This window comes from Apium graveolens, chromosome 5 (genome assembly GCF_009905375.1).
Source record: "Apium graveolens cultivar Ventura chromosome 5, ASM990537v1, whole genome shotgun sequence".
NCBI classification, from domain to species: domain Eukaryota; kingdom Viridiplantae; phylum Streptophyta; class Magnoliopsida; order Apiales; family Apiaceae; genus Apium; species Apium graveolens.
In genome coordinates this window covers 70,874,095-70,887,032 of record NC_133651.1, presented here as the reverse complement: position 1 = coordinate 70,887,032, position 12,938 = coordinate 70,874,095, and the positions used below count along the sequence as shown (strand labels likewise).

Below are 12,938 nucleotides of genomic sequence, written 5' to 3'. Positions count from 1 at the left end.
TCTGACTTCTTCCATAAGATCATTGTGAAGTTGAATTCCTTCCTATGATGCTTCAGCGTCAAAATACTCGACCCTTGGGGAATTGAGAGACACTTCGACTGGTGAGACATCCTCTAAGCCAAAGGCCATCTTAAAGGGAGATATCCCTGTTGAGCTCCTAGGGGTCGTTCTATAAGATCAGAGTACATTTGGAAATTCCTCGACCTATGGCCTTGGCAACTCATCAACCTTTTTTTGATTCCCTGTAGGATTATCCTGTTGGTCACCTCGACCTGTCCGTTGGCTTGGAGGTAAGCTACCGAAGATTTGATGTGCTTTATCTTGAGTTGCGAGAGTGTTTCTGTGAACTTATCCCCCACAAGTTGAGTTCCGTTGTCGGTTACAACGACTCTTGGTACCCCAAATCTGAACACAATGTATTCCATCAAGAATTCAATAATCTCTTTCTCACGAATCTTAGCCAAAGGTCGGGTTTCGACCCATTTTGTTGCATAGTCGACAGCCATGACAATATATTGGGCTTGATTCTTAGACTTTGGGAAATGGCCCACGATGTCTATGCCCCACTGAAAGAAAGGGCATGGGTTGGTTACTGGAATCATTTCTACCGAGGGTTCATTGGACACCGACCCGTATAGCTGATAAGACTTACACTTTCGTACAAAATTTTTACAATCACTTCGCATTGTAGGCCAAAAAAGACCTTGCCTCACTATCTTAAAGGCTAGGTTCTTGCCTCCTAAATGATCTCCACAGATGCCAGTATGGACTTCAACCATCGATAGGCGAGAATCTTCTGGGCCTAAGCATCAAAGTAGCGGCTCTACAAGTCCCCGACGATATAGCTTGTTTTCTAGCACATAATAATTTTTTGCCTTGTATGATATGGATCTAGCTTCATTCTTATCTTGTGGCAGCTTGTTCTGCAAGATATATTCGAAAAAAGGTTAACGCCAATCTGCCATAGAAGATATCTCATTAATTTTCAACATGTTGGGGAATGGAGGGCCTAAATCGATGGAGGGGACCTTTCTTTCCTCGACATAAATTGCCTCAGATGTTGTCACAATGAATGAGGCCAATTTAGACAGTGCGTCGGCCCATTGGTTGTTTTCCCTTCAAATATTCTTAAGATTGTATACTAGATTAATTTTTCAGTGACGTGTTATTATGTTTCTTGTGCCAGTATTGTATTCTGTAAATGTTTTTGCTTCTTAAGGAATTTGCCCCTTTGCAGTGCTAATCTCGCTTTTTTAAGTAGTAGTCCAAGAGCAACAGCCTAAATGTACAAATTTGGATAGATTTCGGTTCAAATTCACTTAACAATGGCCTAAATCTCGGTTTAAATATGGATCAATGAATAATGCGGGGCTAAATTTCAACCGACACAATTTATCGGTCCAAATTTTAACAAAGATTAAAATAATAATTTTTAACTTTTCTTAATTAGTTTATTACATATAATTTTGGTTTTGGATATTTATAAATATAATTAACTAATATTTGAATTCATTATTATTTATTTATAATTTTATATTAATAAAATACTAAAATGTAACTAAATTAAAATTGCTTGCATTTCTTAAACTAAAAATAAGAATGTTTATATTGCGCTTGAAAATGCACTAATTAAGCATTTATGGGAAAAATATACTAATTCTGAGAGTTAGTATTAATTAACAATGTTTTAATATTTAATTAATATGTGTACTTTTCTTATTTGAATGTAATGTTTTATTAATGTTTTCATTATAAAAATAGAAATGAATGTGTTTACTATTTTTAATATATATTTAAAGTTTAATTAGAATTACATTACTTGTTAGTATTAATTTTATATTTAAAATAATACATTTAATTAATAATAGTAATAATCAAATATTAAAATAAAATTTAATATCATACAAGAATGAAATATTTTTCATTATAAAAGTTTAAAATAAAAAAACATTTTATAATTTTAATACCATAGAGCCTATGCCACATTCAAAATCAAGGTTTTTAAATGTCAGTTGGCTTTGATTATATTTAGAGTTTAAAAATTGTAGTTGGCATTATCCAGTCAAGAAAAGGCCCCACCCACGTAACATCGTGACTTTTTGCTAAATACTGCATCTCAAGGGCTGCTCCTTGCAACCATCATCTCCACATACACATTTCCTTCAAGATAATAGAATATGGCCGAAGCAATTGCATCTAACCTTGCTGCTAGACTAATTCGCCAGCTTGTTTCACTTGCGACGAATAAAGTGATTCAGGTTTGGAAACTTCAATAAGATTTGGAGACACTAACTGGTGCTCTTTTGAACGATGCTCATTCCAACAACTTAATCCTGTCTACTGCCAATATGTGGTTCAACAAACTTGAAGATATAGCTCGTATAGCTGAAGCTTTTATGGATGAACTTGAGTAAGAACTTTTTCATTCCTTCTAAAAATACCTTAATTTATTGTTTCAAAGTTGCACGTAAGATCAAGTACATCAATATTTCCTTCGACAAGATTTGTAAATGGGCAACCGATATCGGTCTTAGGCCAGTAGAGCATTTAACATATATTGTGCAACATAGACGGATATGCCATAACCCCCTCCCCCCCGCGTAAGACGAGTCACTAATAGTTGGAAGAGATGACGATCTATCTTTTTTAGTCAATATGCTTTGCAACAAAAATGATTAGGGTTTACGGGTAAATGCAATACCAGGGATGAGAGGTTAAGGAAAGACAACTCTTACTCATATGGTTTACAGTAAAGATGTTGTAGTCAATATATTCTTCGAGAGGATGTGGGTTACTGTATCAAATGATTTTGATTTTATCAAGATTTTAAATGAGATGGTAGTATCCCTCACTTAAAGGTTATCTGGCTTGGAAAATGCAGAAGGACTAATTAAAAGTCTTCAAGAAACTATAAAGGAAAAAAAGTTTTTGTTTGTACTAGATGATGTTTGAAATGAGAAACCAGAGTGGGAAAAGTTGAGGAATTCTTTGCTTGCAGTTGGTGGTGCAAAAGGCACCGATATTTTAGTCACCACTCGTAGGCAGGAAGTTGTTGATGCCATGCGATGTTCTGATCCTTATCAGGTGCAAAAACTATCAAAGGAAGATAGCTGGGAATTGTTCAAGTATAGAGCATTTACGGATGGAGGAGTTTTAGAGACAGAGGCATTTGCAGCCCTAGGGAGAAGAACGGTGAAAAGATGTGGTGGCCTACCTTTGGCAATAAAAGCACTAGGGGGTTTATAGTACTCAAAGAAGACAGAACAAGAGTGGTTGTGGATCCAAAATAATGAAATATGGAAACTAGAAGGTCATCATTAAGATAAAATAATAGAAATATGGATGGCCTTGGGATTTCTTTCGAGAGATGGCAGTGCTTTGATGGAAGACATCGGAAACGAGTACTTTGACATTTTGTTGAGGAATTCTTATTACAAGACAAGAAATGGATGGATACAACAACATTTACAGATGCAAGATGCATGACCTTGTGCATGATCTTGCACTTGATGTATCAAGTAATTACTCTGCTACTGTTACGACAAGTCTTGATATTAACAAGGTTTCAAAGGCTCTATTTGTAAGGCCAGAAGGGTTTGCAAATCTAAAGCCGAAACTTTTAAAGGTGCCCTTTGATAGTGTACAAGCATTATATGCAAAGGCCAGTATATTTAATATTGTGTTACCTAAATTCAAGCACTTGAGAGTTCTAGTTTTAAATTCATATTGTAATGAGCTTCATAGTTCGATAGAGAACTTGAAATTTCTTAAGCATCTAGATATCTCTAGTTATCAATATGATGATATTAGTTATAAATTGCCAATCTCCATTACGAGACTCTACAACTTGCAAACTCTATAAGAATCTCATGTCGTCACATGCTTCCAGAAAATATTTACAATCTGATAAACTGGAGACATCTTGTTATTGAAAATAAACATACAAGATATATCTTTATTGGAATAGAGAGGCTAACTTGTTTGCAAACGCTGCCTCATTTTGTTGTGAGTAGAGACAAAAACTGTCTAATTGGGCAACTGGGAGTGTTGAAAAATCTTAGAGGTGAGCTTAAACTCTATGACCTTAATGAGGTGGAAAATATTGAAGAAGCAAGTAAAGCGAAGCTTTGCGAGAAGTCCGATATTCAGCGTTTACGATTGGAGTGAAGGAGCAATGGAGATAGAAGGAAAGACAGAGAATACAATAATGAGGATATGATAGAAGGATTGGAAGCTCATCCAAATTTAAAAGAATTGACTATTAATGGCTTTATGGGAAGAAGTTTGCATCATGGATCAAAATGATGACCAACTTGGTCAAAATCACCATGGAAAATTGTAAGATGTGTAAAGTATTTCCAGCACTGGGTCATCTTCCCAAACTGAAGATACTGTTTATAAGGGGGGTGGAAAATGTCAAGGTTATGGGGAACAATCTATATGGAGTTGTAGTAGATAGTGATGTCTCAAAAGAAGTTACAACCACACTGTATCCATCATTGACACAACTCTCTTTATCGGAATTACCAAAGCTAGAAGAATGGGTGGAGACAGTTATGAGTACAGGGGGTGTTGGGCAAAGGGTATTTCCCAAACTTGAGAGTTTGAAAATCGAAGAATGCCCAATATTGAGAAAGATCCCGAATTGTAGTTTTCCATGCTTGAAGAAGTTGGAAATCAGGGATATTGAGAGCAGCATGATACTGGAATCTGTGAGCATAAATGTAAGCTCACTCACCTCTCTAAAGCTTTATAGTATCAGTGATGGAGGAGAAGAGGGTTCACCTACATCATCATCATCATCATCATCATCATCATCATCATCATCATCATCATTTTTATGGATTAAAAACTAATATATATAATTATATTATTTAGTACTAAGGAACGTGAGCTTCAAGGCTCGATTTTGACTGCTCTTGTATTTCGTGACTCAGTCTGCCTTAACAAGATGCCTACGTACATTGCTGATTGCCAAGGATCAAGTCAAAAAACGTAGTTCTGATTTGTGGGGTAAGGCCCCTTATATAGATGTGGGAGTCCTTGAATTGGACTTGGTATAGGAGACTTGGTGGTCAAGCCTTTGAATTAGGATAGACTTAGGAGTCCTTGGGAATAGGAAGCTGATTTCTTATCCCATGAGGTTCCTTGGAGGCCAATCTACAAGGATTTATATCCCCACTAGGACTTATCTTAATAGCTATTTTTCTCCCTTATTTATTAATTACGAAATTAATAAATAATCAGGGTTTTTGGGCCTTCTTTGTTCCATCAGGCCTGATATGGTCCATCAGGCCTGATCAACATGTTAACCTTTCTGGTCTGAATGTCATACATCATCTTATTGGGCTTCACAGTCCAATCTTGTATAATTAATTTAATATCAGGATTTATTTATCCCTATCATTTGCCCCCCAACTTTTGGGAAATATTGGCTAGGTTTCGCAGAAGTTAAGTCCATTCGTTCCCTTACAGGGTTTCGTTTTTGCGTAAAGTGTGGAGCGACCTACACGTTTACCACGATTTGCTTTTATTCCTTTTATTCAGGAATTATCTTAATTTTCAGGGATTTTTCCCTTGATTCTAGGATTTTTCCTTAATTTCCAGGAATTTTTCCCTTTATTCTGGGATTTTTCCTTAATTTCCTGGATTTTTCCCTTAATTTATGGGATTTTCCTTAATTTTCTAGATTCTTCCCTAAATTTCTGGGATTTATCCTTAATTTCCTGGATTTACTCCTTATTTCTGAAAAATATTTTTCAGAAAATATTTTAAGGAATTTCCTTATTTTTCTGTAATTTTCCAGGAATTTTTCCTTCTTTTTCTTCCCCCTTTTTCCTTTTTCCTTTTCTTTTCCCCTTTTTTGTTTTTTTTTTTAAATTTCGACCAGGAATCCCATTCGACCAGGATCCTGGTCGAATTATCCGTCCTTGTGTCCTGGTCGACAGCATTTCGAGGAGACTCCATTCAAGCAAGAATCCTGGTCGAATTTCGGCCAGGATTTCTCCCCTTTTTTTTTATTTTTCGAGCAGGATTTTTTTCCCTTTCGGTCAGGATTCCTGTTTTTCGACCGAATTAACCATCTTTTGTTGCCCACGTCGATGAAAATTCGGGCAGGGCTCGTTCGACCAGGATTTTCCCTTGGTTTCTAGTCGACCAGGTTTTCAGGTATTGTGTTCTCGATCAGAATCCTGACCCTTTCGGTCAGGAATTAATATTTTGACCAAATTAATCTTTCTCCCAGTCTTGGTCGACGCCCTTTCGTCCACAACTCATTCGAGGAGAAATATAGCTTGTGCCTTGATCGAATTGGGTCAAGAACATGTTAATTTTTGTGAATGCATATATTTACTTTGGGCCATACGTCTGGGCTGGACTCTTTTGGGTCCTTGATTTGGGCCTGGATTTTCTTAAATCTGGGTCTTGTTTTTCAACTAAATGGGCCCCAAGTTCTGGGATTTCAATATGGGCCAACATTTTGGGTTCGTACTTAGGCCCATTTTTTAGCTGGGTTTCTTTTCACCCTTTTTTCCTAAAAATCAAGTGGGCCTCATACAGGGCTTTTTTGTTTTTGGGCCTTGGTTTTTCTGAACTGGGCTTTTATTCTCTAAGTTAAGAAGTTTCTGGAATTTTGAGGAATTTTCCCAAAACTTTCTGGATTTTTCCAGAAAGTCTTCTAAATTCTTCCAACATTTTGTAGATCATTCCAGAAGATTCCTGAACTTGGGCCCAAATGGGCTTTTCTAGGCCCATTTCCCCCTCTTTCCTCCTATATAAAGGTGGGGGGAAGTGTTCTCACTCACACTCTTCACTCCTCATTTCATACATCTCTAAAAATTCTTCAACTTTCTCCTCTCTCAACTTTCCTCCCTTAGCTTCCAGCCTTCTTCCTTTCAAAGTTTTCAGGCTTTTCCAGCTTTTCTAATGGCTGACAAGAGTTCCGAGAGGGCAACCAAGATAGCCTTTGCTTCAAAACGAGGTAAGGATATCGAGATCCGTTCTTCGTATATTTCTTTAATCGATATGATTAACATTAGGGGGGATGAATATCCCTCTACTGTACATCTCGATTCTTTTAATCATTTAATACTTGGCACAACATAGATTTCGATAAACTAAATGCACGTTATAATGTCCTTCCTCCTCTTAGATTAGTTCCAGTCTTTGGTGGTGACCGTACTTGCCACTGGAGACCCGACACTCTCTTTATTTATACTGATGCCCTTAATGCTGGGCTTAGGTTTCCCTTCCACCCTTTTATTCCTCATCTTTTAGCTGATTTACAAATCAACCCGTGTAAGCTTCCTCCAAACGCTTGGAGGAACATTTTATGTTTTATGGTCTGCTGTCTTAGGGAGGACTTTCCCCTTTCTGTAGATATTTTTAGGAAGGTCTTTCAGTGCTATAATAGCTCTTCCAGTATTTATGGTTGGGTCTATGTTAAGCAAAGGCCCAAAAGTAAACATATCTTTAACAACGCCTCCATTCCTGATAATAACCAAAATTGGAGGAATAGTTTCGTTGGGTTATATTGGGAGAATGATGACTGGGGCACACTCTTCCAATCTTCCTTCGGGAAGGTCAGTGATGGTAGCCTCAAATCCATTCACTTAACTCCCGAGGAAACTATTATTTATAATGGGCTTACTCAGGACGACGACACTACTACCAGCTGGACTCTCTTAGAGGAGTTCTCCCTCATTCACGTGGGACTATCCTCTGTTTCTCAACAGGGTATTTCTCTTCCCTCCTCAACTTTATTTCATTTCATGCATTATTAACATCACTTATTTTGTTTTTTGCTTTGTTTTGCAGCTGCTAAGGAGATTACCGAGGACAATGTTCCTCCTGTTGAAGAGACTGCTCGGATGAAAAAAGCTCGCCTTGCAGGCCTGAACACCCGCGGGAAGGTCACGGAGCCTATCTTCTTGAGAAAACACAAGGAGCCTATGGGGGAGGCTTCAACTGAAGGGGCTGAGGGCCATAGTGCTCCTATCACTGCTGCTGCCCCTGCTGCTGCTACAGGCGCTTTTCAGCCTCTCTGGGGATTCCGTCGAGGGGATACCATGGTTGGTTCCACGAAGCATGCTTGGGATTGGTCCTACCATAGCGTGACTCCCAAGGATTTTACTGACGTGGTGGCCACTCCTGACCTTGAGAGGATTAAGCTCATGGGAGCTCAGTCTCTGACTTCGGTATGCCTCTTCTTCTTTTGAACTTATCTTTCTTTCTTGTAGCATTCTCTTGCCTTATATTTTGTTGATTGCTTTGTTTCAGTCTAACGCCTATTTTCAAGGCGCTGTGAGGCAAGCCGAGTCATGGAAGCGGGCTTCCGATAAAGCCGATAATGCCCTCAGGAGGCAACAGAAGAAGTATGCTACTCTGGAGAAAAAGTTCAAACGCAAGGAGGAGGAACCCGTGGAGTCTAACGCCGAGCTGGTGGTACTTCGGGCGGAGAAGGACAAAGCTATAGATAACTACCTGGACTCGGAGGAGTTTGCCCAGTCTATGAGGATTAGGGATGACTCAGTCTTTCCCGGGTTTTTTAGGACTGGTTGGGACACGGCCCTTGGGACCGTGAACGAGGCTTGTCCTGATATTAACCCGGCGGATTATGTCTGCCCTGATGACGAGGCTTTGCTACAGTGTTTTCGTACCCGAGTAGTTGTCTCGGATCATGTTCCTCAGGATCCGCTCCTTCCTCCTCCCGAGTCTTCTTTCAGACCTGCTGAGGACGATAGCTCTTCCTCCTCCTCTGAGACGACAGAGACATCCAACGAGAGCGGAGGGGACGATGATATGGATGCCGAGGGCACCTCAGCTCCTTAGAGCTTTTACAGCCCTGTGTGGCTTGTTTTCTTTATCTTATTTTCGAGACTTTATTTATCGAACTCTTGTAATATTTATCCAATCTATTTTATTTATCACATTTTATGCCTTCATTCATGCATTTGGTTTTACTTGTCAGGCCATAGACATTTAAACATACTTCGAAAACCTCATGAATTTTCATAAATTGTCTGGGATTCGTCCCTTACACAAGTCTTAATAAACTTCAAAATAAAACTAGAACATATAAATTCTAAGCAAGCAAAGCTTCAAGGTGCTTTTCAACCTACTCGTCATCTTGACAAGTGAGAATCGTATCCAATTGCCCTACACATAGTAAACTTTCAGGTTTTGTGCATGCCAAGTTCTCGGGACTTCAAAACCATCCATAGTCTATAACTTGTAGGTTCCTCTACCTTGAACACTCTTGACTCTGTACGGCCCTTCCCAATTCGGGGCAAGCTTCCCTTTCTGTCCTACACCAGATGCTTCTATCTTCCTCAAGACTAGATCACCTTGTTTGAAAAACCTTTCTTTAACCCTTAGGTTGTAGTAAAATGAAGCCTTCTTCTGATACTCTACTATCTTTGCATGTGCCCCGTCTCGCACTTCGTCGATTAAGTTCAAAGCCAACCTTTGTCCTTCCTCATTTTCCTCAGCATTGAAAGCCTGAATCCTTGGAGAGGAATGTGATATCTCCACGGGAACTACTGCTTCTGCCCCATATGCCAACATGAAGGGAGTTGCTCCGATCGTGACTCTACAAGTAGTCCTATAGGCCCATAATATTGGAAGTATCTCATCCACCCAATTATTTCTTGACTTCTCGATCCTCTTTTTTAGTCCATCCAGGATTATTCGATTTGCTACCTCAGCTTGTCCATTGGCTTGTGGGTGAGCCACAGAGGTGAACCGTAACTCAATCTCATTTTCTTCACAGTACTTCTTGAATTCCTCGTTGTTGAATTGTGTTCCATTGTCGGTGACTAGGATATGGGGAATTCCATATCGGCACATAATATTTTCCCACAGGAATTGTGCAACCTGCTTAGTTGTGATCTTGGCCAAGGGTTTGGCTTCAATCCACTTGGTGAAATAATCAATGGCTACAATCAGAAACTTTCTTTGTGCCGTGGCCATGGGGAAAGGCCCCAAAATATCCATTCCCCACATAGCAAAGGGAATGGGCGAGTTGATAGAGGTCAGCATCTCGGGGGGTTGTCTAACAACAGGTGCATGCTTCTGACAGCGATCACACTTCTTCACATATTCTTTGACATCAGCCATCATTTCTGTCCAATAGAAGCCTAAACGGCTTATCTTATGAGCCAAGACCCTGCCCCCCAAGTGTTGTCCACAAATATCTTCATGCACTTCTTCAAGAGCCAAGCATGCCTCATCGGGCCTGAGATACCTTAAGTAAGGAACCACGAAAGATCTTTTGTACAGAATCCCATCTATCAAAGAGTACCTTAGTGCCCGAACAGTTAACTTCCGTGCTTCAGTTGCATCGCTTGGCAACCAACCGGTTTGAATGTGAGCCTTAATGGGATCAATCCATGACGTCCCCAGGCCTATAGGAGCCACAAGCTTAACATCTATGCTTCGTGTCTTCAAAACACGGAAGTACACACTTCCTGAACTTTCTTCTATCTCGGATGAAGCAAACTTTGATAATGTATCTGCCTTAGCATTTTCCTCCCTTGGAATGTGCTCAATATGGCATTCATTAAATTGGATCATCACAGCCCTTACTAGGCGGACATACTTAGCCATCGTATCATCCTTTGCCTCAAATTCTCCCTTTACCTGGGATATGATCAGCTTCGAGTCTCCACGGACCTTTAAGTTTTTTACTCTAAGTGTTCCAGCTAGGCCAAGGCCAGCTATAAGGGCTTCATATTCTGCCTCATTGTTTGTGGTTGGGAAGTCTAGCTTCATAGCATACTCAATTAAGAACCCATCAGGGCTTTGTAAAACCAATCCTGCTCCACTGGAATTTGTTTTTGATGCTCTATCAAAATAGAGAACCCAATATTCTTTCTCCTTATCATCCTTCTCTTTGTCCCCATTATCGACTCCCTTGTCTTGAGGTATGGTATCTTCCTGCCCCCCGACTTCTTGGTTGGGTATGGTACATTCCACCACGAAGTCAGCTAGTGCATGGGCTTTTATTGCCGTACGTGGCTTATACTTGAGATCGAACTCTCCCAGCTCTATTGTCCACTTAATCAATCTCCCACTTGCCTTGGGACTGTGAATGATATTTCTCAGGGGCTGATTTGTTAGCACCTCAATCTGATGAGCCTGAAAGTAAGGACGCAGCTTTCTCGAAGCCATTACCAAGGCTAGAGCAAATTTCTCAATAGTTGAATAATTTAACTCGGCACCATGCAGAATTTTGCTGACATAATATACGGGTTTCTGGACTTTCAGTTCCTCCTTAACCAATACCGCGCTTAAGGCACTCTCTGAAACAACTAAGTACAAGAATAAAACTTCATTCAAAGCTGGCTTGGCCAACAACGGGGCCTGGGCCATATACTTCTTTAACTCTTCGAATGCCTTCTGGTTTTCCTCATTCCATACAAAGTCCTTGATGTTCTTTAGTGACTTGAAGAATGACAGGCACTTGTCTCCTGACTTGGAGATGAACCATCCTAGCGCAACAACCCTTCCTGTGAGCTTCTGAATATCCTTGACGGTTTTTGGTGGTTCCATGTCCAGAATTGCCTTTATTTTGTCGGGGTTAGCCTCTATCCCTCTCTTGGAGACCATCAATCCCAAAAATTTTCCAGATCCTACTCCGAAAGCACATTTTGTAGGATTTAACATCATCTTGTGGTACCTCAGGACCTCAAAAGCTTCCCTCAAATGGGTTATATGATCAGTCTTTGCTAGACTCTTGACTAACATGTCATCAACATAGACTTCCATAGTCTTACCAATAAGGTCCTTAAAAATTTTATTTACCAACCTTTGATAGGTGGCTCCTGCATTCTTAAGGCCAAATGCCATAACAAGATAACAATAAACACCAAAGTCAGTGATGAATGATACCTTTGGAATGTCATCCTTGTGCATCTTAATCTGATTGTATCCGCTAAATCCGTCCATGAAACTCAGCATTCATGCCCAGCAGTGGCATCAATCAAAGTATCAATCCTTGGCAACGGAAAACAGTCTTTAGGGCATGCATCATTCAGGTCAGTGAAGTTTATACACATCCTCCACTTTCCATTAGCCTTCTTCACCATTATCGGGTTTGCTAACCATTCCGGAAATTGAATCTCCTCAATGAAACCAGCCTTTAAGAGTTTTTCTACTTCCTGCTTTATAGCCTCTTGTCTTTCCGGGGCAAAGTTTTTTTTCTTTTGTTTCACTGTTTTCCTGCTTGGATCCACATTTAACTTGTGAGTAATCAGCTTCGGGTCTATGCCTGGCATATCAGCTGCTGACCATGCGAACACATCACTATTTTCTTGCAAAAATTTCACCAACTTCCCTCTAAGGGGCTCCAATGAAAGTCATCCTCTCAGGGTTCTTGGGATCTAAAGGAATCGAAACCAAGTCTTCTGCTGGCTTTCCTCTCTTCTCATCATTTTCTCTAACATCCATATCTTCAATAGGAAGAACCTGCCCCCCGACTCCATCTGCCCTCAAAGAGGCCACATAACAGTTTCTTGCCATTTTTTGATCTCCTCTCTCCTCTCCAATCCCATTCCGGGTGGGATACTTCATTACTAAATGGTAGGAAGAAGGGACTGCCTTGAAGGCATGTATCCCTGTTCTCCCCATGATAACATTATAAGTTGAACTAGCCTTTACCACCACAAAGTCCAACATCTGCGTTGCTTGCCTCGGTTCCTGACCTATGGTGGTTGGCAACTTGATTATTCCTTCTACAGGGCATTTCACTCCTGCGAATCCATATATCGGCATGTCGGTTGGGGTTAATTGGGAGTCATTATATCCCATCCTTAAAAAAGTATCATGGAGCAAAATATCCACTGAAGCTCCATTATCGACAAGGACCCTCTTGACCGGGCTATTTCCTATTACCGGTGTTATGACCAGCGGGTCGTCATAAGGAAACTTCAAACCCTCTA

The 12,938-nt window shown here is 40.0% G+C and overlaps 1 protein-coding gene across 1 annotated transcript; it reads left to right on the top strand.

Annotated features, from left to right (window-relative positions):
• The first annotated feature begins 2,177 nt into the window (after positions 1–2,177).
• LOC141660166 (putative disease resistance protein RGA3) lies at positions 2,178–3,246 on the top strand. Its single transcript, XM_074467127.1, has 2 exons — positions 2,178–2,258; positions 2,959–3,246. Exons 1-2 carry the CDS (start codon positions 2,178–2,180, stop codon positions 3,244–3,246), a joined length of 369 nt encoding a protein of 122 aa, XP_074323228.1.
• The last annotated feature ends 9,692 nt before the right edge of the window (positions 3,247–12,938 follow it).